Consider the following 27277-nt stretch of genomic DNA (forward strand, 5'->3'; position numbering starts at 1 on the left):
GGTCCCGGCAAAATTCTTCATAATTTATCATTTTTCAAGCTCTTTTAACTCGATACGGATATCTCGATATAATTTAATGGTCCCAACAAGCCAAATTATCCTTTTAACTCGATATTTGCAAAGAAACTCGATATTGACCTACCTTTCGTGGGCAAGTATCCCTCTGAAGGTCGCATACCGATCCGTCAAATTTCTGATTTCAGAGTAGTAAAATGCTTTCAACGGATGAGCACTGGGATCTTAGCTATAAATTAGTTATCAAAACATTGGATCATACCAGAAAAAAGACACAAGGGATGTTGGATGGTTTGACTCTCTTTATTTTTGTACTTTTGTACTTATCTTTGCGAGCAGAAGGTCGCGGGTTCGATCCCCGGCCGCGTCATACCAAAAGACGTTAAAATATGGTACTTGTTGGTCCCTGCCTGGCTCTCGGCATTAATGGGTACAACAAGGACTGGTCGGTTCGGAGTCAGTATAATGTGTCTGAGTGGGGTATTCATGCTTCACTGCGGCATGGTATCTCAGTGGGCTAACACTATAAAACCAGCTTCAGTCTGGATTAGTACAAGCAGCCGCACATACATATACACACGCATGCACGTCGTCATATGAGCGAAATATTCTCAAGCACGACATAAAACCCAATTTCACCTCAACTCACCTCACTTATCTTTGCCTATTCATATGATAAAATGAGAAATTGATACATTAGATATATGTTCTGACTCTATTTATTTTTGTACTTTTGTACAAAATTGAAATTGATGCATTAATTAAAATGCATACATACGGAGAAATATGAAACATTATTTCATTGACACATTTTCAGTTTGTAGGATTGTTACACACGATCACCATACTCAGAGCAAGTGTCCGTTAATCCGATCTTGCAGCTCTGTAGTCTCTCATTCTCAGTTGTACTAATACCTTTACTCACAGTTTTATAATTAACTAATAAAACAAAACTATAATAGTTCATTGCAAACATCCACTTCCTCATCTGAGAACCCTTTAACTATTTAAGAAAACATGTGGTCTAATCCAATACAAGCCGACCCCTTAGTTAATGAACTTAGACTCTCCCAGTGTGTTAACACAGTCTGAAATTCGACCGATTAGCACTGAACCACTCAAGCATGATTTGACGGATCGGCACTGCTGACTGTTCAAAATTCGACGGATTAGGCCGTAATCCCTCTGAACTGAGGTTTCCACACGTTTACACACGGTGCGGCATGAATCAAAGGGATGCGGTAGTGTAATCTAATTGAGTTGAAGGTGTCACTTGTTTGTCATTTAATTAGGATTTATTAAGAAGGAATTAATTAGGAAGTACTCACTGTTACGACCAAACACTACTGATAACGGATTATAGTTTCGAAATCAAAACATACTGAGAAGCGTTTTGTTTTCTTGCATAGTGATATGTGACGATATGCCTGTTCGGATGTCTCGAAGTTCGGATAACTCGATATTTTTTCTCTTGGTCCCATGAATATGGAGACAATGGTGCTCGACTGTACTATTTGTTGCTCCAGTGTTCGACTGTGATGTGCCTGAATATCTGTGAGGTGATGCCTGTTTCAGATTGTGCTTGGTATTGTCAAGTTCTTCGTGGTGTGTTTCGGCGGTCTGTTCCTGGGGGTGATGGCAGGGGTCTTGTCAGCTGTCATCACCAAGTTCACAGTACACGTTAAAGGTATTGTATACTCGGGGTGAATCCATATACAGTAGTAGGCCATAAGTGAGTCATCATTAGTGAAATTTCCATAGACTTACATGTTGATTAACTGTTGCAAGAATAATTTTCATAAATTGAGAAGAAGTCATTTTATTTTGATATTTTGCAAACATCTTGGAAATCATCTTCAGCTAAGAGTACATAATTTTCTTTCATCTTTTCGTTAATTAGTTACCGAATGACACCTGATTACCGTATATGACCGTCTATAAGCCGAATTTTGAGGACCAAAAAAAGCAGTCTGTAGAAGGGGGTCGTCTTATCCATGGGTTACGCTTTCGTCAAACTTTTTTCCAGGTGTAAGAAAACAACATCGTATCACTTCGTGTGAACAAACAACAGAAGACGACTTTGTCAGTAGAGACGTCAAATTTGCAATTAAACATCACTAGACAAGATTATTTACCTTTTAAGTTACTAGTATAAGTTGTTTTTGCTTGGCATTGTATTATTTGCAGGGATTAAGATTACCTACAATAAATATATTTAGAGAAGCAAAATATATTATGCATTTTCTGTCCACTACACTTCGTTTCGATCCGTGAGTAGACACAATATATATGACAGTGAATTCTTTGAATAATGCCAGTTGTCTGTGGTCTGTGTTTGCCGCGATTAGGACCCGATCGCGGGGGATCGACTTATGCACGAAACATACCATTTTGACACTGATTTTAAGGGTCAAGTTTGGGGGTCGTCTTATCCATGGGGTCGTCTTATAGACGGTCATATACGGTAAGCACCATAAGTACAACTTAATTTTAATCTACCCCATAGACAGCCATGTTAAACCTGGTTGGTATGTCTAATATATGTTGTTTAAATAGTTGCAGTTTTCTTAATAATCATTGGAAAATTGAACCGAAATTATTTGTATGTAGCTGAGATGATTTCCCAGCTGGTAGACAATTGAAAGCAATTCAACCGAAACTAACTTTATGAAAATTATTCTTGCAAGAGTTAATTAACATGCAAGTCTATGGGAATTTCACTAATGATGACTCACTTATGGCCAACTACTGTAAGTCAAGGTGCAATACGTATCATGATACTGCAAGTTCATGATACAATACATATCACGATACGTAGGCCACAATATACCTGTTACGTGTATATACACATCAACTCACATGGAAACTTCATGACTATAAATGTTTCAGAGCGGTTTCAGAAGGAAAAGCAACCTGTGTTCGTTGTTTTTCTTCATTTATAAGCTTGGGTTAGGAATGTCATTAAAGGACCATACATAATCGATTTTAGCAAGTGTAGTCTTGTATTGAAAAATCATGTAACAAGACCCATATTGTCACGTGAAAACTGGGGCGGTGGGGTAGCCTAGTGGTTAAAGCGTTGGCTCGTCACGCCGAAGACCCGGGTTTGAATCCCCACATGGGTACAATGAGTGAAGCCCATTTCTGGTGTCCCCCGCCGTGATATTGCTGGAATATTGCTAAAAGCGGCTTAAAACCAAACTCAGTCAGTCAGTCAGTCATGTGAAAACTCACGTATTGGTGGATTGTTTCACCATTAATGAACATTCTTATACTGATGACACTGTTGCTTAGTAACTAGGGTTGGGGATTGCCAAAATTTCCGTATTGCGATATATTGCGGTATGTGTTGGCGTATTCCAATATGTATTGCGATATATTGCGGTATGTGTTGGCGCATTCCAATATGTATTGCAATATATTGCGGTATGTGTTGGCGCATTTCAATATGTATTGCGATATATTCCGGTATGTGTTGGCATGTATTGCGATATATTGCGGTATGTGTTGGCGTATTCCAATATGTATTGTGATATATTGCACATCGATATATTGCGGTATGTGTTGGCGTATTCCAATATGTATTGGGATATATTGCGGTATGTGTTGGCGTATTCCAATATGTATTGCGATATATTGCGGTATGTGTTGGCGCATTCCAATATGTATTGCGATATATTGCGGTATGTGTTGGCGCATTCCAATATGTATTGGGATATATTGCAGTATGTGTTGGCGTATTCCAATATGTATTGGGATATATTGCGGTATGTGTTAGAAGCGTATTCCAATATGTATTGGGATATATTGCAGTATGTGTTACGTATTCAATATGTATTGCGATATATTAGCGGTATGTGTTGCTGCGCATTCAATATGTATTGGCGATATATTGCGGTATGTGTTGGCGTGATTCAATATGTATTGCGATATATTGGCGGTATGTGTTGGCGCATTCCAATATGTATTATTAATATATATTGCGGTATGTGTTAGTATTCCGATATGTATTATATGCGGTATGTGTTGGCGTATTCCAATATGTATTGTGATATATTATGCGGTATGTGTTGGCGCATTCCAATATGTATTGGGATATATTCGCATGTATTTGTTGGTATTCCAATATGTATTGCGATATATTGCGGTATGTGTTAGGCGCATTCAAATATGTATTACGCGATATATTGCGGTATGTGTTGGCGTATTCCAATATGTATTGGGATATATTGCGGTATGTGTTGGCGTATTCCAATATGTATTGGGATATATTGCGGTATGTGTTGGCGTATTCCAATATGTATTGGGATATATTGCGGTATGTGTTGGCGTATTCCAATATGTATTGCGATATATTGCGGTATGTGTTGGCGTATTCCAATATGTATTGCGATATATTGCGGTATGTGTTGGCGCATTCCAATATGTATTGCGATATATTGCGGTATGTGTTGGCGTATTCCGATATGTATTGCGGTATGTGTTGGCGATATATTGGTATGTATGTGTGTTGGCGATATGAACCAATATGTATTGTGATATATTGCAGTATGTGTTGAAGCATTCCAATATGTATTGGGATGTATTATGTATTTGTTACGTATTCCAATATGTATTGCGATATATTATTGCGATGGTATGTGTTGGCGCATTCCATATGTATTGGGATATATTGCGGTATGTGTTGGCGTATTCCAATATGTATTGGGATATATTGCGGTATGTGTTGGCGTATTCCAATATGTATTGGGATATATTGCAGTATGTGTTGGCGCATTCCAATATGTATTGGGATATATTGCGGTATGTGTTGGTGTATTCCAATATGTATTGCGATATATTGCGGTATGTGTTGGCGTATTCCAATATGTATTGGGATATATTGCGGTATGTGTTGGCGTATTCCAATATGTATTGCGATATATTGCGGTATGTGTTGGCGTATTCCAATATGTATTGCGATATATTGCCGTATGTGTTGGCGTATTCCAATATGTATTGCAATATATTGTGAAAGTGTAACACATGGTTAAGGTAATGGAGTTATTGTTTCCTTTCTATTGAAACAATGCCCCTGGCCACTGTCAGGACTCAGATGTAATTGTACAAGAGATCAATTAAAATTGTTTCCAAATTGAAGACTTCACTCTAAAGTTTGCAACTCGAGAAAAAACGTCTGCAGCGGTGTCCCCCATTTTGGTTTGTTTATCAACGAGTGCCGGTACCAATCTATATGCTTTAAAAGTCATGCAAATGCAATTATATGGCGAATAAACACTCTCAAAACTATTAATGTATAAACATATAAAGGATATATATCAACATGAAAATTACCGATCATGGTCATGTAAATTACCGATCGTATCGGGCGAACCGGTTCGCGAAATGTGTACCTCAATATATCGTATTGTGAAGTTCGAATTGCAATATACCGGTTAACCGGTATTATCGCCCACCCCTATAATTAGTAACGGCCATCAAGATAAATTGTGTATGCTAGTACTTCATTGAAGTGACATTGTCTTCTGACTGGCCCTCTGTTTTGGTTAGACAGACAATGATTTTTTTTATCTTGACTAAGTACCATATATTTGTTTGTTTCTTTTGTTGTTGTTTTTAAGCTGTACTGAGCAATATTAACACAATATGGTGGCAGCGTGTAAATAATCAGGTCTGGACCAGACAATCCAGTGATTAACATAAAAAGCAACATCTGCACAGTTGGGAAATGATAACATGTCAGCCAAGTCAGCGAACCTGACCACCTGATCCCGTTAGTGGCTTCTTGGTATACGACAAGCATGGGTTACTTAATACCAGTTCTAACCCAGATCTCCAAGGGTCCTGTATTTAGTAACTGCCATGGAGTTAGATTACGTGCGATAGTACTTGATTGAAGTGACATCTTGTTCAAGTCTACTCGGACACTGGTTTATTTACATCTTGTGTAACTATCATTGTCACATTACGTGATTTAATTTCGTTTCGGTTAGTTCACGGTAATACTTTTAGTCAACTGAGAGTTGTCTCCCTTGGTAAACATTGTGCCAAGACATGGCGAATGTAACTTGATCTTGAAGATTAAACTTTTAAGTTTAATTGACATTCATGGCATCTTTTCGACCAAGGACCAAGCATAACAACCATGTGTAAGAATTATGTCTTTCTTAAAAAGGTTGAGGCTGGAACGGGGTTAGCACAGGCTTGAGAAAACACCTGAAATTTGGACATTTTACCCTAAAAAGGCTCTAAATTCATTTTAACATTGACAAGGCCTAATTGCCAGTGATTTAGCCTAGAAAGGCCATATGTGTCACAAAGTTTGTCAAGTTATGATTTTACAGGAAACTAATGCATAATATAAATAGCTTGCAATCCCAGTAGGTGTTTATTAATCTTCACTCCAGTGCAGCGATGTAGTTAAGAGTTATCTCCCTTGTTTAAGCATATTTTTATTCATGAAAGAATCTGGTTTGGTAAACAAGCAAAGTTATCTCCCTCTGATGGTTGGTCCCACTTTTGACCAACCCTGTGCTTCCATTTTATACCACCAATCATTTTGGAAAAGGATTCTTTAAACCATATTGAATATAAATAATATGATAATTCTATAAAATCATTTTGCTCTTTTCTCTCATGAAAAGTATTGGTTGTTTGGATCTTGTGTATTCCACCAAAACTATGATGATTCTGCCTACATATAGACTGTTTGTGTTGTACCCGTGAAGGTCCGGGTTAGAATGAATCTTCAGTAACCCATGCTTGTCGAAAGAGGCGACTAACGGGATCGGATGGTCAGGCTCGCTGGTTTGGTTGACGCATATAATCGGTTCCCAGTTGCGCAGATCGATGCTCATGCTGTTGATCACTTGATTGTCTGGTCCAGACTCGATTATTTACAGACTGCCGCCATATAGCTGGAATATTGCTGAGTGCGGTGTAAAACTAAACTCACTCACTCACTCACTGTTTTTGTTGCAGTTGTGCAGCCGCTGGTGATCTACAGCATGGCGTACCTCGGCTTCCTCCTGGCGGAGCTGTTTGAGTTCTCCGGCATCATTAGCATTATCGGCTGCGGCCTCGTCCAGGTCCAGTACGCCTTCCACAACATCAGCGACAAGTCCAGGACTACGGTCAAATACTTCACCAAGGTCATCAGGTGAATGTCATAATTTTATTTCAGTAATTGTATTACTTATTTCAAACAATAACAGCAACAATGACACACATGACATTAAATGTCAATGATAATCCTCAACCCTTGTAGTGGGGCTGTGGGGTAGCCTGATGGTTAAAGTGTTCGCTCGTCAAGCCGAAGACCCGGGTTCGATTGCCCACATGGGTACAATGTGTGAAGCTCATTTCTGGTTTCCCCAGCCGTGATATTGCTGGAATATTGCTAAAAGCGGCGTAAAACCAAACTCACTCACTCAACCTTTGTAGTGGCTGGAATAGTAATGAAAAAGCATTAGTGTGAATTACTTAGCTGATAGTTGTTGTGTATTCATGTGATATTTTCAAGAATTGGGCATAAAAAGTCGTAGAAAGTCACTCTTAGCTTGATAACAGTGTAAGAATCTGCACCAAAATGTCACTCTATGCAATAAACAAGAAGATGTATGCACAAAGTCTTATGTTTCATTATTACGTCATAAAAGAGTTAATCTAGTGATAGCTTCTATCAATCAACTATACAATTAGCATCCAATCAGCTTGTTAACAGTTGAATCCATCGTGTCTATAGGCTTCCTGACTTGTGATATAAATTGTTCTGACTCTCCTACTGGCCTCATCCAAGTTTATGCTACTTAAAGGCAAGAATTTATGGATGTCAAGTCCTTTATGTGGAGGAGACCTGTGAAGGCCCTTGTTAGAATTGATCTTCAGCTACCCATGCTTGTCGTAAGAGGCGACTAACGGGATCGGATGGTCAGGCTTGCTGACTTGGTTGACATATGTCATCGGTTCCCAGTTGCGCAGATCGATGCTCATGCTGTTGATCACTAGATTGTCTGGTCAAGACTCGATTATTTACAGACCGCCGCCATATAGCTGGAATATTGCTGAGTCCGGCGGCGTAAAACTAAACTCACTTTATTTGGAGGAATATGACCTTCATCCGATGACATGACATTATGTGCTCTTTGTTATCAATTACTTGTGTTTGTTATTGTAAATATGCTGCACGTCACTACATACTATACATATATACTTCTAATATCCTAGCTGTACTCACTTAGTCTCTTTCAGCTTGATCACGATGTAAGAATTTTCATAAAACGTTGCTTTATGCAATAAACAAGAAGTTGTTATCCATAAAGTTAATTGCGTCGTCATTCAATTACCGGTGTCTAGAAAGCCAATCAAACAACAAGAATACTGATCAAGCAGTACTTTAACTTCAAATGTTTTCCATGGTTACATGGGGTTAAAATTTTAAAAAAGCATCATTCTAAATAATTATTGCTTCAGAAATAATCACGTGTCTATCTGTCCCAAATATAAAGTGTTGAGGTTGCACAATAAAGGTTCTGATCTTTTCCTGTGCAGCACCACCATGGAGATTGTGATCTTCCTGTTCCTGGGCCTGGCCTTGATCAGAGAGCACTACTGGCATACAGGCTTTGTGTTGTGGACCATCCTTCTCTGCTTCGTCTACAGGTTCATCAGTAAGTCACTCATTGCCAACCACAAGATCTGGGTTATCAGCCCATACTTGTCTCCCCTGTGAAGATCAAGCCTTCTATTAGGTACCTTCAGCTACCCATGCTTGTCTCCCCATTTGAAGATCTTGATTGGAATTAGTCTTCAATAACCCATGCTTGTCTCCCCATTTGAAGATCTTGATTGGAATTGGTCTTCAATAACCCATGCTTGTCTCCCCATTTGAAGATCATGATTGTAATTGATCTTCAATAACCCATGCTTGTCTCCTTTTGAAGATCTTGATTGGAATTGGTCTTCAATAACCCATGCTTGTCTCCCCATTTGAAGATCATGATTGGAATTGGTCTTCAATAACCCATGCTTGTCTCCCCATTTGAAGATCTTGATTGGAATTGGCCTTCAATAACCCATGCTTGTCTCCCCATTTGAAGATCTTGATTGGAATTGGTCTTCAATAACCCATGCTTGTCTCCCCATTTGAAGATCTTGAATTGGTCTTCAATAACCCATGCTTGTCTCCCCATTTGAAGATCTTGATTGAAATTGGCCTTCAATAACCCATGCTTGTCTCCCCATTTGAAGATCTTGATTGGAATTGGTCTTCAATAACCCATGCTTGTCTCCCCATTTGAAGATCTTGATTGGAATTGGTCTTCAATAACCCATGCTTGTCTCCCCATTTGAAGATCTTGATTGGAATTGGTCTTCAATAACCCATGCTTGTCTCCCCATTTGAAGATCTTGATTGGAATTGGCCTTCAATAACCCATGCTTGTCTCCCCATTTGAAGATCTTGATTGGAATTGGTCTTCAATAACCCATGCTTGTCTCCCCATTTGAAGATCTTGATTGGAATTGGTCTTCAATAACCCATGCTTGTCTCCCTTTTGAAGATCTTGATTGAAATTGGTCTTCAATAACCCATGCTTGTCTCCCCATTTGAAGATCTTGATTGGAATTGGTCTTCAATAACCCATGCTTGTCTCCCCATTTGAAGATCTTGATTGAATTGAATTGGCCTTTTGAATAACCCATGCTTGTCTCCTTTTGAAGATCTTGATTGGAATTGGTCTTCAATAACCCATGCTAATCTTCAATAACCCATGCTTGTCTCCCTTTGGAGATCTTGATTGGAATTGGCCTTCAATAACCCATGCTTGTCTCCCTTTGAAGATCTTGATTGGAATTGGTCTTCAATAACCCATGCTTGTCTCCCTATTTGAAGATCTTGATTGGAATTGGTCTTCAATAACCCATGCTTGTCTCCCCATTTGAAGATCTTGATTGGAATTGGTCTTCAATAACCCATGCTTGTCTCCCTTTGAAGATCTTGATTGGAATTGGCCTTGAATAACCCATGCTTGTCTCCTTTTGAAGATCTTGATTGGAATTGGTCTTCAATAACCCATGCTAATCTTCAATAACCCATGCTTGTCTCCCTTTGGAGATCTTGATTGGAATTGGCCTTCAATAACCCATGCTTGTCTCCCTTTGAAGATCTTGATTGGAATTGGTCTTCAATAACCCATGCTTGTCTCCCTATTTGAAGATCTTGATTGGAATTGGTCTTCAATAACCCATGCTTGTCTCCCCATTTGAAGATCTTGATTGGAATTGGTCTTCAATAACCCATGCTTGTCTCCCTTTGAAGATCTTGATTGGAATTGGCCTTGAATAACCCATGCTTGTCTCCTTTTGAAGATCTTGATTTGAATTGGTCTTCAATAACCCATGCTAATCTTCAATAACCCATGCTTGTCTCCCTTTGGAGATCTTGATTGGAATTGGCCTTCAATAACCCATGCTTGTCTCCCCATTTGAAGATCTTGATTGGAATTGGTCTTCAATAACCCATGCTTGTCTCCCCATTTGAAGATCTTGATTGGACTTGGCCTTCAATAACCCATGCTTGTCTCCCTTTGAAGATCTTGATTGGAATTGGCCTTCAATAACCCATGCTTGTCTCCTTTTGAAGATCTTGATTGGAATTGCTCTTTAATAACATATTATGCTTGTCTCCTTTTGAAGATCTTGATTGGAATTGGTCTTCAATAACCCAAGCTTGTCTCCCTTTGAAGATCTTGATTGGAATTGGCCTTCAATAACCCATGCTTGTCTCCTTTTGAAGATCTTGATTGGAATTGGTCTTCAATAACCCAAGCTTGTCTCCCTTTGAAGATCTTGATTGGAATTGGTCTTCAGTAACTCATGCTTGTCTCCCTCTGAGAATATCCGGATTAGAATTGGTGTTCCTAAACCTATGCTCGTCCCCCTGTGAAGAAGCCTGCTAGAATTGAACTTCAGTAATCAATACTTATCTCCCCTGTGAAGGTCCAGTGTAGAATTGGTAACACATGTTCGTCTCCCCATGCAGATATTGATTAGAATTGGTCTTCAATAACCCATGCTTATTGCTAGAGGTGGCGGACAGTGTAGAATGGAAGACGTCCCATTACTTGTCACGGCAGAAGGACCTTGATGTAATGATTGCATGTATGTTTGTGTTTTTCAGTCACATTCTTCTTGTCTTTCCTGATCAATAAACTGGACAAGTTCCGAGTGAGAAAGATCGGATACGACGAGCAGTTCATGATAGTGAGTATTCTTGTGTCATGGAAGTTCCATCACTTAAGAACTGTCACTGAATTTCAAAGTAATATTCATATAATCTTATTTTCAAATCACTTACCTCAAAACTTGTTTATTTATGTTAAACATTTCCGAAATCCAGGTATTTTTACTGCTTTTCACAATCGCGGCATGGCCGCCCTCTCACTGTCAATACAAGTGACCATGAAAGCTACGTCACACAATTTCAATCATATGATTGGCTGGCTTGTCATGTAAATAGGATGACTTGTATGGACGATCTCTTGTGTCAAATTCAGAGCTGGAGCAGTCCCAAGTAATTTTATGGTATTTATGTCCATGAAACGTTCATTTAATGTTTCAATACTTCTAAAAACGATGAAAAGTCACACATATTCAGCTTATATACAAGTATTATGCAGGGAGTTATTCTTCAGGCTCATCGTGACGGGCACCAAACCTCAGAATGTCGACAAACACCACGAACTGGCTTGCAGAAACGTAAATGTGTTCTGTGCTGACATGTAGGGTGGGTACATTGTGCCCAGGTTGTATTTATCAATGAGGCACTAGCTCGAACCTCATCAGGTACAAATTGACGGAAATTCTCAAAAAGCATTAAGTTTTCTATAAGAAATGGCCCTTACTTGTTTCCAAAGTTTTAAATTTTGACAAGGATATCACGTGTCTGGTCATGTGACATTTAGACCAGCTATGTCAACAAGCAGAAGACAGGTTTGCTGTCAATTTACAACGTTTGAAATAAATACTGTTGACATTTTATTTGAGCTGATAAAGTTACATTATTGAACTAGGGTTAAAAAGTAGTTGTTTGCTGAATATGAGCTATAACTTAGGTTTGGTAACTTGACACGAAACATTTTCCGGTCAAAACGAATGAAAGCGGTGTCACCAGAAGATCAAAGCTGCAGATACTGTAACTTATCGCTACGTATCGCGACAATTACCATTCAAAATAGGCGATCAAAGTTACATGTCGTGACATGTGTGACATGACAATATATTGATGATATTGATGACAATGAAGTATTCTTACCATGTGATTAAAACTAAATGACGTTTTTCTTCTCCCAAATGTTTATTTCTTAAAAGTAACTTTTTTTCACTTTATAAGTATTAGAATGCCTGTAACTAACTGCATAATTTATTTAGTATTTCATGATTCATTTTCAAGTGCAAGGGGCGGTGGGATAGCCAAGTGGTTGAAGCATTTGCTCATCGTCCCGAAGACCCGGGTTCGATTCCCCACATGGGTACAATATGTGAAGGCAATTTCTGGTGTCCCCCGCCCTAATATTGCTGGAATATTGCTAAAAGTGGCGTAAAACTAAATTCACTCACTCAAGTTGCAAGGGTAGTGTTGTATTGTGTGTCAGCTGTTTGGTTTTAATGTTCTAATACTGTTGACACTGACTATGGTTGCAGGCCTATGGAGGCCTGAGAGGCGCCGTGTGCTTCTCCCTGGTGATGCTACTGGATGAAGATTCGCTCCCTCCAAACATGAAGAATATGTTCGTCACAACCACGCTCATTATCATCATGTTTACTGTGTTTGTTCAGGTAAAACATAACATGATGTTATAGATGTAGGACTTTAAAGTAGCTTTGATTCTGCTTGAGGTGTAAATACATCAGATGATAGTCTGCAGCAAATGATGCAAAAGTTCCTAATTATCCCTCGCAACGCATTTTGTGGGGGTATTAAAATGAACTCCATCCGTGCCTGCCTGCCTGCCTGCCTGCGTGGTCGTGCGTCCGTCCGTCCGTGCACATTTGTCTTTTCCGGAGCAGAACTCTAAAACCATACAGTATTTCTTCACCAAACTTGGCACATAGATAGATCTGGTGGTGTACTGGTGCCTTTTGGTAGTTTTGGAATTCTGAATAAAATATTTTTGGCATTTCTATGGCAACAAGTTTGACTAAAACAGAAATTAGTGGTAGTGCACTTTTCCGGAGCAGAACTCTAAAACCATTTAATATTTCTTCACCAAACTTGGCACATAGATAGATCATAGATCTGGTGGTGTACTGGTGCCTTTTGGTAGTTTTGGATTTCTGAATAAAATATTTTTGGCATTGCCATGGCAACAAGTTTGACATAGACTGAAATTGGTGATAGTGCTCCTTTCTGGAGCAGAAGTTTAAAAACCTTTCAATACTCTCCTTCCACTTTTCTATATACACACCTAAATATTTGACATATTCATAACTCGTAGACATAATCATGAAGAGTATTTTGCCATTGCGGGGGATATTGATGACTTTGTCTTCTTGTTTGAATTAGGTATGCCTTAGAAATTACAAGACTACGAACATTCAGTGTCCAATTTCGAGCAGTATCATGTTTGCAACAGCAGTTGGAATTGTAGATAATCCCCTGTGAATTAAATGCAAGTTTCAGTTAAAAATTGTGCACTCCTTTTGATAAGCTTTTCTTTCTTCAGTCTCTGCTGAGTGTTCTTCTGTTCCACTTCCTCTTCATCCTCTTTGCTGTTTCTGCTTCCATTCCTTAGACATTCAGCGCTGGAACTGCCGAGCGCTGCTGAACACAAGATAGTCTTCTCTTTCTCAATGTTTCTTTCTTTGTGTCATCTTCTCCACAACCCTTCACCCATCATGCATCTTCTTTACCATAAATCTTTTCCCCTTACATTTTCATCTAGGTTGTCTTCTTCCTCTTCTTCTTCTCCTTTATGGCTTTCTTTTTCTTTGTCTTGGTCGTGTCCTCCTGCTAGGTCTTTGTCTGGATCTTCGACTTCTCCTCTTTTTTCTCCTCCTTCCAGGACTTCTACTTTTTGGTCATCTCTTGCTAGGCCTTCTCCTTGGTCGTGTCCTCCTGCTAGGTCTACGTCTTCTGGATCTTCTACTTCTCTTTGGTCTTCTCCTCCTTCTGGGTCTTCTACTTCTTGGTCTTCTCCTCTTCCTGGGTCTTCTACTTCTTGGTCTTCTCCTCTTCCTGGGTTTCCTACTTCTTGGTCTTCTCTTCCCTCTGGGTTTTCTACTTTATGGTCTTCTAATGCTAGGCCTTCTCCTTGGTCGTCTCTTCTTGCTAGGTCTTCTTCTTCTCGATTTTGTACTTCACCTCAGTCTTCTCCTCCTTCTACTTCTTGGTCATCTCCTCCTACTAGGCCTTTTCCTCCTACTGGGTTTTATACTTCTTGGTCTTCTCCTTCTGGGGTTTCTCCTCCTGGGTCTTCTACTTCTTGATCTTCTCCTCCTTGGTCTTCTACTTCTTGATCTTCTCCTCCTTAGCCTTCTCCTCTTTGGTCATCTTCTCGGTTTTCTACTCCTTTCCAGGCATTCCTCTTCTTCAAATTGTGTTTGTCGAGTTCCACATCACTTCTCAGTATCCTTTTGCCCTATCTTACTGACCTGTGAATATCCGACTTAGAATTGATCTTCAGTAACCCATGGTTGTCGTAAAAGGTGACAAATGGGATCAGGTGGTCAGACTCGCCAACTTGTCATCGTATCCCAATTTCGTGGATCAATGTTCATGCTGTTGATTGTCTGGATTGGCTGGTCCAGACTCGATTATTTACAGACCGCCGTCATATAGCTGGAATATTGCTGAGTGCGGTGTAAAACTTAACTCACTCACTCCCTATCTTACTGACATCCTGCACATTATGTGTTTAATGTACTGATCCTGATGTGTTTTCACAGGGTATTAGCATGAAGCCTCTGGTAGAAGTGTTCAAGGTGAAACTTGCCCCAGAGAAGCAGCTCAGCATGTATCGGGAGCTCAGCAACCATGTAAGTAGTGGATCTATATGGAGCCTCCTTTTCATAGACTCTCTGGTCCCACTGGATCACAGGGTGATTCTACAGAAAATCTGCTCTGTCCGGGGTTTTCTGCAGGAAGTCCCACTGTCTCAGAGTTATTCTGCAGAAAGTCATGCTGTCTGAGGGCTATTCTGCAGAAAGCCATGCTCTCTCAGGGATAACCTGCAGAAAGGCATGCTCTCTCAGGGATAACCTGCAGAAAGGCATGCTCTCTCAGTGTTATTCTGCAGAAAGAGATGCTCTCTCAGTGGTATTCTGCAGAAAGTCATGCTCTGTCAGGGATAACCTGCAGAAAGTCATGCTCTGTCAGGGATAACCTGCAGAAAGTCATGCTCTCTCAGTGGTATTCTGCAGAAAGAGATCCTCTCTCAGGGTTATTTTGCGGAGAAAGTCATGCTCTGTCAGGGATAACCTGCAGAAAGTCATGCTCTCTCAGTGTTATTCTGCAGAAAGAGATGCTCTCCAGTGGTATTCTCCAGAAAGTCATGCTCTCTCAGTGTTATTCTGCAGAAAGAGATGCTCTCCAGTGGTATTCTCCAGAAAGTCATGCTCTCTCAGTGTTATTCTGCAGAAAGAGATGCTCTCCTGTGGTATTCTCCAGAAAGTCATGCTCTCTCAGGGATAATCTGCAGAAAGTCTTGCTCTCTCAGTGTTATTCTGCAGAAAGAGATCCTCTCTCAGGGTTATTTTGCAGAGAAAGTCATGCTCTCTCAGGGATAACCTGCAGAAAGTTATGCCTTCTGTGTTATTCTGCAGACAGTCATGCTCTCTCAGGGTTATTCTTCAGAAAGAGATGCTCTATCAGGGATATTCTGCACAGTAAATCCTGTTGTCTCAGGTATATTTTACAGAAACTCCTGCTGAGTGAATGAAAATCCAACTTCTCAGAGGTAATCAGTGGAAAGTTATTCTGTACCCCAGATATCACAGATTCTAACAGAGAACAGATAGAACTCTAACATATTGGATCAGAAGTTCATCATGCAGACATTTTATCTCCACGACATATGTTTGCAAACTAAGTATCAACTGTAGATATATGTGTACATATTGGCTTTCTTGACTGGTACCACACCTCAACCCAGCAAAAAGTTTGAATTGGAAAATCTACTCATAATTTTGCTGGTTGATATTTTAGTGGCTAATATTGACAAATAGTATACTCATTTTAGAACAGACATTGGGTGTGGGTATTTCTCATGACCTTTCTTAACACCTCTCCTCAACTGATGTTCCAGATAATAGATCACCTGATGGCTGGGATGGAAGATATCATTGGATTCAACGGAAAGTATTCATTCAAGGTAAAACCACACTTATAGTTCTTTGTTTTCTGCTTCTGCTCATGCCAGTTTGAGCTAGCCCGATAATTCCTGTATTAAAAACAATAAGTATCTATGGACATGTTATGTTCCAAGTGAAGACTGAATTGGCTCTGTGATATCTGCCATCAAAAGTCACATTCCTTCCCGTCTTCTTACATTACAGGATAAAGAGTGACCGAGTTGGGTTTTACGCCACTGCTTTTAATATTCCAGCAATAACATGTTGGGGACACCAGAAATGGGTTTCACACATTGCAACGTGTGTGGTACTAGCAAATATTTTGGTATCAGCAACATTTATGGTACCAGCAACATGTTTGGTACTAGCAACATATTACCAGCAACATGGTATCAGCAACATTTATGGTACCAGCACCAGCAATATGTTTAGTATGTGATCATGATCAAAATATGGCAGACTTTAATATTATATCTGGATTTTCAAGTTGTAAATAATACTTGCATACACGTATATGAAATTTCAATTTAAAGTGAGACATTTGTGATAAATGCTTCTCTTTTCAGGAAAAATTAGACAATTTCGATAGTCGTTACATCCGGCCGTGTCTGCAGATTGAGCCCCAGAGGAGTGATACAGAGCTGAAGACTTTCTACAACAAGATTGTCTTAAAGTGGGTGAACTCCTCATACTGGACACTCTGTAATCCAACATTCTCTTCCCTCTGGACCTCTGTGCAATTCAGAGGTTTCAAGCACCCCAGGCAACCATCATTGTTTGGGTACACATGTACTGGGAACATTTGAATTCACTGAGAACCTTCCATTGGTTAATCCATACCATGTGAGGAATGTATAATTTGAACGTGAAACCTCAAATCATGTGACTGACACTGACCGTGAATAAAGAATGTCACAATCTTAATGATCAATTCCGTCATGAATAGAAAAATGATTGCATCTGAAAGTAACATTTCAATGCTTGTAGGTTGATGTAAAGTAAAAAGACAGTTTGAAGGCCTTGTACAGTAATGTGTGTCTTTGTACAATGAGACAAATGATTACTCTTGATGAGGTCAGTTTTCAAACACACCTGACACCTCCTTTTACCTCCGGTCAAAGTGACTCCGAGGTCTGGCTATCAGTTGTATGGTAACAACTTTCACTGTAGGATCTGGTCCCCTTTGACTTGAAAATATGGACAACAATAGGCACAATTCACCAATACAGGACAGCGCCTCCCTTCACAAAGCACTAAGGTGATCGTAAGTCACTAAAGTAATCTTAGTGCAATGTTAAAGAATGGGAGTTAAGGTTAACCTTAGTAAAGGTTGCTTCGTGAAAGAAGCCCCTGGTCAATAAGTTTGCCGGACATAACTGACTCCTAGATTGGTCCTCAGTAACACATGCTTGTCGTAAGAGACGACAAACGGGATAGGGTCGTCTGGTTTGCTGACCTAGTTAATAGTGTTGGGAATTGGTGTAAATCTCTTAATTAATGATTGGTTCATTACAACCGATCAATCATTGAAAATAATTGGTTAGCATCATTTATAAAATTTTCCTGGTTATGTTCGTTAATGCACAAAAAATAAAGAAAAAACATGTAGTTCTCTCGAGTTTTAATTCGCAAATTGCACAAAATGCATTTGCAAATTTCACATCTTTAAAGGATGACTATAGTTAGGACCATACATTTCCTGGACTTGTTAAGATAAACTTAATCATGACTTGGAACGAGCTTGTAGTGCTTATGCAATGTTGAGACAAAATCAACCTTTTGAAAAAATATTGTTATTGCAAACAAGTGATCCAAAATTGTTTGTGTTCGATTATGAGAAAACATGATAGATTGCTTGATCGTCTTGTCATTGCGACCATCTTCGATTATTCCAGTTAACCGGACCACCACTAGTGTTGACTGTTTAGGCCGGTGTGAATATCAGATTCGCTGACCTAGTTAACACATGTCATTGTATACCACTTGCTTATATCAATCCTCATGCTGTTGAACACTGGATTGTCTGGTCCAGACTCGATTAGTTACATCCCGCTGCCATATAGCTGGAATATTGCTGAGTGCGGAGTTAAAAAAACAAACCAACCAACCAGCCAGAAAAAAAGTTCCGGGCAAGTGGAAACTATCCTTTAGTTGCCCCTGAGCAAATTTGATAACGGGCTTGAAACTTTGATACTCAGAAGATACAGCATGTGTTAAAAAAGAAGTTGTATTTCATTTTAGTTGAATTTATCTAGTCCTTGATGATAAAATAAATGAAAACATTAACAAAAAGAATTTTTAAAAAAAAACAAGTAAGGACATAACATGTGAAAAGAAACAGAAACAAAACTTCGAATATTGTTGATAAGGCCGTCTTTTCTCTGATGCAGCAGGGAAAGTACAAAGTCAGACTTGCTTGATAACGGTGTTAGTACCTACACCAAAACGTCACACTCATTGCAATAAAGAACATGCCTTTCCATAGAACTTGGTTTTCCTTTCTCTTCACAACTTTTAAGATGCCTCTCAAAGAGATTTACTTGACATTGGGCAACGAGGCAAATTTTGGTAATTGAACAGCATTGACCAATATGTCCCCATTTTTGAGATGATACAAGGCGATACACTTACATATATCATTTTAAATTTAATCCTGTATCAATTCAGTTTTTATTCCTGTTACTTTTTACATTTGGATCCTTCTATTTCAGTGATAAGTTTTGCTAGCAGAATTTACTAATAGATTTTTACCTTTTTTATTTCAGAGAACATTTCAAGTATTTGAGGATGTGTGGGGTCCAGTCAGTACCAGGAGAGGCGAATATGTAAGAAACTATTTCTTAGCATTACCTCAATGCACCTGAATATTTTGTGGATGTAATTAAAATTAGTACTGGTAATTAAGATCAGTGCTGGTAAGATACGTGTGATATGATGACTGGTAAGATACGTGTGATATGATGACTGGTAAGATACGTGTGATATGATGACTGGTAAGATACGTGTGATATGATGACTGGTAAGATACGTGTGATATGATGACTGGTAAGATACGTGTGATATGATGACCGGTAAGATACGTGTGATATGATGACCCGGTAGGATAATGTGGTGGTGATATGATGACTGGTAAGATACGTGATATGATGACTGGTAAGATCGTGTGATATGATGACTGGTAAGATAATGCGGTGTGATATGATGACTGGTAAAATACGTGTGATATGATGACTGGTAAGATAATGTGTGATATGATGACTGGTAAGATATATGATGGTATGTGATATGATGACTGGTAAGGTAATGCGTGTGATATGATGACTGGTAAGGTAATGCGGTGATATGATGACTGGTAAGGTACGGTGTGATATGATGACTGGTAAGATATGCGTGTGATATGATGACTGGTAAGATACTTGTGATATGATGACTGGTAAGATACGCGGTGATATGATGACTGGTAAGATACGTGTATATATGATGACCGGTAAGATACTTGTGATATGATGACCCGGTAAGATACGCGTGTGATATGATGACTGGTAAGATACGTGTGATATGATGACTGGTAAGATACGTGTGATATGATGACTGGTAAGATACGTGTGATATGATGACTGGTAAGATACGTGTGATATGATGACTGGTAAGATACGTGTGATATGATGACTGGTAAGATACGTGTGATATGATGACTGGTAAGATACGTGTGATATGATGACTGGTAAGATACATGTGATATGATGACTGGTAAGATACGTGTGATATGATGACTGGTAAGATACGTGTGATCTAGGATGAGGTACGATGATTGAGATCGGATCTGTATATTTGCTGTCTGTTCCAGACCCCACATAGACACCAGCATGTACCTGCCAGGCGCTGGACAGAAGGCTGGAATTGGGGAAGAAGATGACGATCCCACCAAGATGCCTGTAGCTATAGAGACAGGTAAAGCATCCTGACAACTTTCGCCTACATACACTTTGATGCTGTCATGTACCTGAGTCTGTGGTGTACGACTTTGACTTGCATACACTACATTGCTGTCATGTACCTGAGTCTGTGGTGTACGACTTTCACCTGCTTACACTAACATGCTGCCGTGTACCTGAGTCTGTGATGTACCATGCTGTCATGTACCTGAGTCTGTGATGTACCATGCTGTCGTGTACTTGAGTCTGAGATGTATGACTTTCACCTGCATACACTACCATGCTGCCGTGTACCTGAGTCTGTGATGTACCATGCTGTCGTGTACTTGAGTCTGTGATGTACGACTTTCACCTGCATACACTACCATGCTGCCGTGTACCTGAGTCTGTGATATACCATGCTGTCGTGTACTTGAGTCTGAAATGTATGACTTTCACTTGCATACACTACCATGCTGCCGTGTAGCTGAGTCTGTGATGAACCATGCTGTCATGTACCTGAGTCTGTGATGTACGACTTTCACCTGCATACACTACCATGCTGCCGTGTACCTGAGTCTGTGATGTACGACTTTCACCTGCATACACTACCATGCTGCCGTGTACCTGAGTCTGTGATGTACGACTTTCACCCTGCATACACTACCATGCTGCCATGTACCTGAGTCTGTGATGTACTGACGACTTTCACCTGCATACACTACCATGCTGTACCATGTCGTGTACCTGAGTCTGTGATGTATACGACTTTCACCTGCATACACTACCATGCTGCCATGTACCTGAGTCTGTGATGTACGACTTTCACCTGCATACACTACCATGCTGCGTGTACCTGAGTCTGTGATGTACGACTTTCACCTGCATACACTACCATGCTGCCATGTACCTGAGTCTGTGATGTACGACTTTCACCTGCATACACTACCATGCTGCCATGTACCTGAGTCTGTGATGTACGACTTTCACCTGCATACACTACCATGCTGTCATGTACCTGAGTCTGTGATGTACGACTTTCACCTGCATACACTACCATGCTGCCATGTACCTGAGTCTGTGATGTACGACTTTCACCTGCATACACTACCATGCTGCCATGTACCTGAGTCTGTGATGTACAACTTTCACCTGCATACACTACCATGCTGCCGTGTACCTGAGTCTGTGATGTACGACTTTCACCTGCATACACTACCATGCTGCCGTGTACCTGAGTCTGTGATGTACGACTTTCACCTGCATACACTACCATGCTGCCGTGTACCTGAGTCTGTGATGTCGACTTTCACTTGCATACACTACCATGCTGTCATGTACCTGAGTCTGAGATGTATGACTTTCACTTGCATACACTACCATGCTGTCATGTACCTGAGTCTGAGATGTACGACTTTCACCTGCATACACTACCATGCTGCCGTGTACTTGAGTCTGTGGTGTACGACTTTCAACTTGCATACACTACCCATCCGCCGTGTACTTGAGTCTGTGATGTACGACTTTCAACTTGTATACACTACCATGCTGCCGTGTACTTGAGTCTGTGGTGTACGACTTTCAACTTGTATACACTACCATGCTGCCGTGTACTTGAGTCTGTGGTGTACGACTTTCAACTTGTATACACTACCATGCTGCCGTGTACTTGAGTCTGTGATGTACGACTTTCAACTTGTATACACTACCATGCTGCCGTGTACTTGAGTCTGTGGTGTACGACTTTCAACTTGTATACACTACCATGCTGCCGTGTACTTGAGTCTGTGGTGTACGACTTTCAACTTGAATACACTATTGTGCTGTATGATGCATCTCTCCAGGCAGTGTCCAGATCTCAGGACTGTAGAACCAACTTTATCCCTTGTTGATTCCTTAGAACCCTTGAATAATTTTAGAGATTCAAGTTTTTTATTACAGTATTAGAGGCCTCCAGCCCAAAGTAAGAGTTTTGTATCACAAACCTCTTCTCACAGCAGGTTTACATAAAAATGAATGAATACAAACAAATGCTACAAATACAATATTAATAGTGAACAAGAATGCAAGAGAACATTTCAAACAGCTTTAAGCAACTAGTGGAATATATTATATTTTATGAACGCTTTAGTCACTTTAACAGGGTATAACCTATCTAGCGCAGTATTACGGGTAGATAATGGATATTTGGTGTCTGTATGGCGCTGAATGTGTCACAGTTATCAGCATTTAAAATTCCCGCCTGCCCAACCGTCCAGAACGGTCTATTTTCATCTCAGACGGTATAAATTTCTAAAGTAGCCTGTCCGGTGGTCTGGTAGATGTTTTTACCCCTAACAGTAAATATTTCATAATATCAGACAGGTTCTCTTGTCGTCAGTTTGAGGTGTTTAAGGTTATATGATAATTATGTTAAACTATTTACGATTGGACAGTTCATTTTACAATAACCAATCACAACACATGTACTGTCAGTTTACCTAAACTCGGTGCATTGCCTGTTAGTGCTATGTTGTTCAATGGTAATGGTAATGGTTTTGCCAACGTTGCCAACGTTGGGCCAACGTCCGAATGCTATCTGGGAAGCAGTAAGGTATTCAGAAACCTGATTTTTGTTTTTGTTGAAAACCGGACAGGCAAGTTTGTATCCAGACTGGTAATTTTTTAAAGTTGCCAGTCCAACTGTCTGGCTTGGAATTTTAGGAGTTTTAAACCCAGCAGTTAAGTACCGACAGGGTATGAAACTGAAAAAAATTCAGCCAGACCATAGGGCTGGTTAGATGTAAAACTTGCCAGCCCTGACCAAAACTTACCTGCCCCCCAAAATACTAATTTTCTTAGTATTATTAAATTAAAGCTTGTAAAATATTGAACAAACTAATACCAAAGCAAGAAAAGAATTAGCTGTTTATTTCAGATTTGTGAGTGAATTAATAATGATTTATTATCCAGTAATATGATGAATATCTCCATATACATGTCTAAATTTTGACCCGACCGTCAGGCAGGTGAATTTGAGAATCTGGCCGTCCATGTTGAAAATAACCTGTCACGGACAGTCAGGCAGGCAGGTATTTCGAATGCTGGTATCGGTATATCATTCATAGTGAGATGCCCAATGATACTAAGGATCCGGTGTAAGAAATAAACATTGTATTTACCGAGCCTTTAACGAGACAAAGGGGAAAGTCAGTTGTACACATGGTGACAAAATGGAACAAGGTAACATTTTGGACATAATTTGGGCAGGACCAAAGATGTAGAGTTCTACAAGAACAGATATGGACACAGACCCAACTTGGCTTGGCTGGTGTCATCACTAATTTGTTCCACACTTTATATCTCCAAAGTTACCACTGCTTGGAAATAGTAGCCTGTGAAGGTCCAGATTAGAATTGGTCTTCAGCAACCTATGCTTGTCATAAGAGGCGACTAACAGGATCAGGTGGTCAGGCTCGCTGACTTGGTTGACACATGTCATCATATCCCAATTGCGTAAATTGATGCTCATGCTGTTTATCACTGTATTGTCTGGTCCAGAGTCGATTATTTACAGACCGCCGCCATATAGCTGTGTTTTGGATACTAATGGCTTTATGACAAGCATCAATATATTCTTACACCCAGTAGTACATTATCAACCTCAAGCCAATGTAAACCTCATTCCTGCATGTATATTTCAGAGCCATCAGTGCGGAGAAGACACAAATCCAAAGATAAAGATTTTGATGCAAAGAGTCTCCGTCATCTGTTACTGTCTCAACACACCAGCAGGATGGTAGGTATTGTCTGAGGTGTCTGATGTGTCACTTCTTTTTGGTGGATCTCTTTATTGTACGGTTGAGTGAGTGAGTAAGTGAGTTGGGTTGTATGGAGATCTTAGCAATATTCCATCAATTTCACAGCGGGGAATACCAGAAATGGGCTTCACACATTGTACCCATGTCCGGAATCAAACCCAAACCCCCGGTGTGACGAGCAAACACTGTAACCACTAGCCTACCCCACTGCCCTCAGTCGGGTTTTATGCCACTTTTAGCAGTAGCAGTATCGCAGCTGGGGACACCACAAATGGGCTTCACTCATTGTACCCATGAGGATATTAGTACCTGGGTCTGCAGCCACGTGGTTAGGGGTGGGTATTGCAGGGAATTGTCATATTGTGATATATTGCGATACGAAAGCATGTATTGCAATATATTGCAAGAAGTTTTTTTTAACAAAAAATTACTTTTAGTCGAGTTAATGCTTGATTTATAAAGCAAAAACACAACAAAATCACAATGCTTGATTAGGCTTTTATAAAAACTTTTAATCATGACAAAATAGAAATGTAAATAATGTTTGGCACAAATGAAACAAGGAAAGGAACAATTTAAAAACGGAAATATCCGAAGATTTCCGAGTGTTACGAAGTTTTCCGAATGCAAGTCAAAATACCGGTTTTTGATCAGTGTATCGCAATACGTATCGTTTTCATGTCTGAACCGCTAAATATCGGTAAACCGGTTATATTGCGCAGCGCTACACGTGGTATGCTAACACTTAAACCACTAAGCTACCCCACTCTCCTGAGTGAGTCAGTTGGCTTTTATGCCAATTTTAACAATATTCCATTAATATCACAGCGGGGAATACCAGAAATGGGCTTCACACATTGTACCCATGTCCGGAATCAAACCCAAACCCCCGGTGTGACGAGCAAACACTTTAACCACTAGGTCCAGACAGAATCATACCGTGTTGGCAAGATTGTAACACTAAATACCGAACAACCCTTCCCCTCATTCATATATTTCCGGAAAATCTTTGTATCCAAAAGGGGTTTGTCCGGTTCAGACGAAATCATTTGGGTGGGGGCAAGATTATGAATCTAAATAACCAATAAGTAACAAGTTTCAATGATATCGATGTTGATATTTCTTAGACAAATAGCAGTATTATGCATACCTGTCAACTCTCACGCTCTATCGACAAATGTCAAATGCGCAGCTCTCCGCCTCAAATAATAATCTCCGCATATCTGGTAGCCAAAAATAATTGCAAAATTAATATTTTAGTTGCATTTTCGAAGGTTGAACATTTTTAATGAGCGAAGTACTAAAAAGCGATGTTTATCGCGAATGATTCGACATTATTATTTATTAGCATGCATCTTTTAGTGTCAAAATAATGCCACCAGAAGGCTCCAAATGCTCCTGAAAATCACTAAACTTCATTTTTTAGGGTGGAACTTCACCCCAGTGACCCCCACCAGGGCGTAAGCCCTCAACATGACCCCAGCTGGACCCGGCTTATTTTTCAGTCTCACTCCAAACCATCTTTAGGGGTTGACAGCTCTGTATTATGTCGTGGAAAATATACAGCAACAATAAAACAATGATGACTGTATTTGCGAGTTCAGGAAACTTCTGAAGTCTGTATAATTTATGTCTCTTGTAGATGCTCCACAGCAACTACGACAAGAACTTGACTGAAGAACATAAGTCAAGCATAGCCAATCAGATCCAGAGAAAGACGGAAAGAAATCGGCCTTCAAACGACTGAAATCAACAACACCGTCATCACCGTCATCACCGACATCCCCAATAGCTGACAGACCAGTGTCATGGTCAGAGGTCAAGGGTCAGGCATGTGAAAAGCGGAAGGACAAAGACGAAAAGCCCAACACAGGGCTGTTACCATCGACCTCGGTAACACACAACGCATGGGCGTGATTGATCCTTATTTGCCGTCACCCAGAGATGACCCAAGTCTCGATGCTGTTTTTGAGGAGGATGAAAAAGATAGTATTGGTAAGGAGACTGAAAAGAAGCCATTATTCACTGAGCAGCTAGTGTGGGTGGAATAGGTTCCAAGTCCACACCCACTAGAGCGCGCTCCCAGGCGTTGAGAGACAATTGGCCATGGATGAAATTCCTTTGAAAGATTTACCTTCAAAAGGCGATCCCATGGTTTAAAACATACATTATGAAATCATGTAGTGATCAATATCAAAGTTAGATGGATCGAAATGTTTAATGAACTAAATATTTAAAATGGTGTGAAATATTTGCTGATGAAATCTTTTTAAAGATTTACCTTCAAAAGATGATCCGTTGGTTTTAGAGCGTACATTTAAGAATACATGTAATGATCATTCTCAAAGTTAGATGTGAATGAAATGCCTTTAATACATTGGATTTTTAAGATGTAATGCGGAATGTTTGCCGATTGTTGAAAATGTTATATATTTTTTTATGATTTATGGCCAAATCAAAGTTACACAATTTGTATCAAAGGATTATTCTACAGATTCAGAAAATATATCTGATTTAATGTTTAGAAGATTTGTAGGGAGAGATTGAGAGTTGATGTTATAACCACTTTGTCCATTTATACCACAACTTGTCAGATTAGTGCGGGACTAAATCTGAACTGATTAAGGTCTCGGAAATTGACCACTTTGGTGAAACCCTCAAGCATGGAGATGGTGCCTACAAACCGAAAAACATAATCAGGAAAGTAGGGATTTGAACACACAATCATAGGTTTTCAGGTGCCAAGGGAGGTAACTCTGAACAGCAAATTCCAGCCAGTATAGAGCAGGCCCATCCATACCACCTTTAGAGGAAATTAGAGACATTGGGTTAAGATCAAATTGTAGAACAGTTAAGAACGATGTGAAAATTTTAAAAATAATTTTGGTGTTATGTGTAGTGTCAACACTTCCGCTATTGTTACATAATTTGCCGATGAATAAGTTCAATGGATATCAATTAGTGTCATGGAAATTAGTGCTCATTTGTCAATTAATTTTATGAGATATATCTAGATTGTTGTTATATTCTGTAGGCGACAAAGAGATTTCACGTTTTCTGTCTTTTATTAAGTTCTCAAAAGTAGACATGGTCAGACTGAAATGCATCATTATAATAATGCGAGAAGAGTACAGACGCATTTTAGCATTAATAAAGTGCTTTCGCATTAATTTCATGATTTACAGTAGATCAATGCTC

The 27277-nt window shown here is 39.7% G+C and overlaps 1 protein-coding gene across 1 annotated transcript in view; it reads left to right on the forward strand.

The window, feature by feature from the left end:
• LOC124253204 (sodium/hydrogen exchanger 1-like) overlaps window positions 1-26963 on the forward strand; it is an 89388-nt gene extending 62425 nt beyond the window's left edge. Inside the window, exons 12-23 of the mRNA XM_046686931.1 lie at window positions 1591-1702; window positions 6997-7174; window positions 8566-8684; window positions 11195-11277; window positions 12718-12852; window positions 14962-15051; window positions 16320-16385; window positions 16932-17038; window positions 19131-19190; window positions 20213-20316; window positions 23963-24057; window positions 25722-26963. Of these exons, the coding sequence (XP_046542887.1) occupies window positions 1591-1702; window positions 6997-7174; window positions 8566-8684; window positions 11195-11277; window positions 12718-12852; window positions 14962-15051; window positions 16320-16385; window positions 16932-17038; window positions 19131-19190; window positions 20213-20316; window positions 23963-24057; window positions 25722-25826 (1254 nt within the window). The 3' untranslated portion in view covers window positions 25827-26963. The remainder of the gene's footprint in view (window positions 1-1590; window positions 1703-6996; window positions 7175-8565; window positions 8685-11194; window positions 11278-12717; window positions 12853-14961; window positions 15052-16319; window positions 16386-16931; window positions 17039-19130; window positions 19191-20212; window positions 20317-23962; window positions 24058-25721) is intronic.
• The last annotated feature ends 314 nt before the right edge of the window (window positions 26964-27277 follow it).

Source organism: Haliotis rubra, unplaced genomic scaffold (assembly GCF_003918875.1).
Source record: "Haliotis rubra isolate DU_JTF1 unplaced genomic scaffold, ASM391887v1 Scf535, whole genome shotgun sequence".
Classification (NCBI taxonomy): Eukaryota; Metazoa; Mollusca; class Gastropoda; order Lepetellida; family Haliotidae; genus Haliotis; species Haliotis rubra.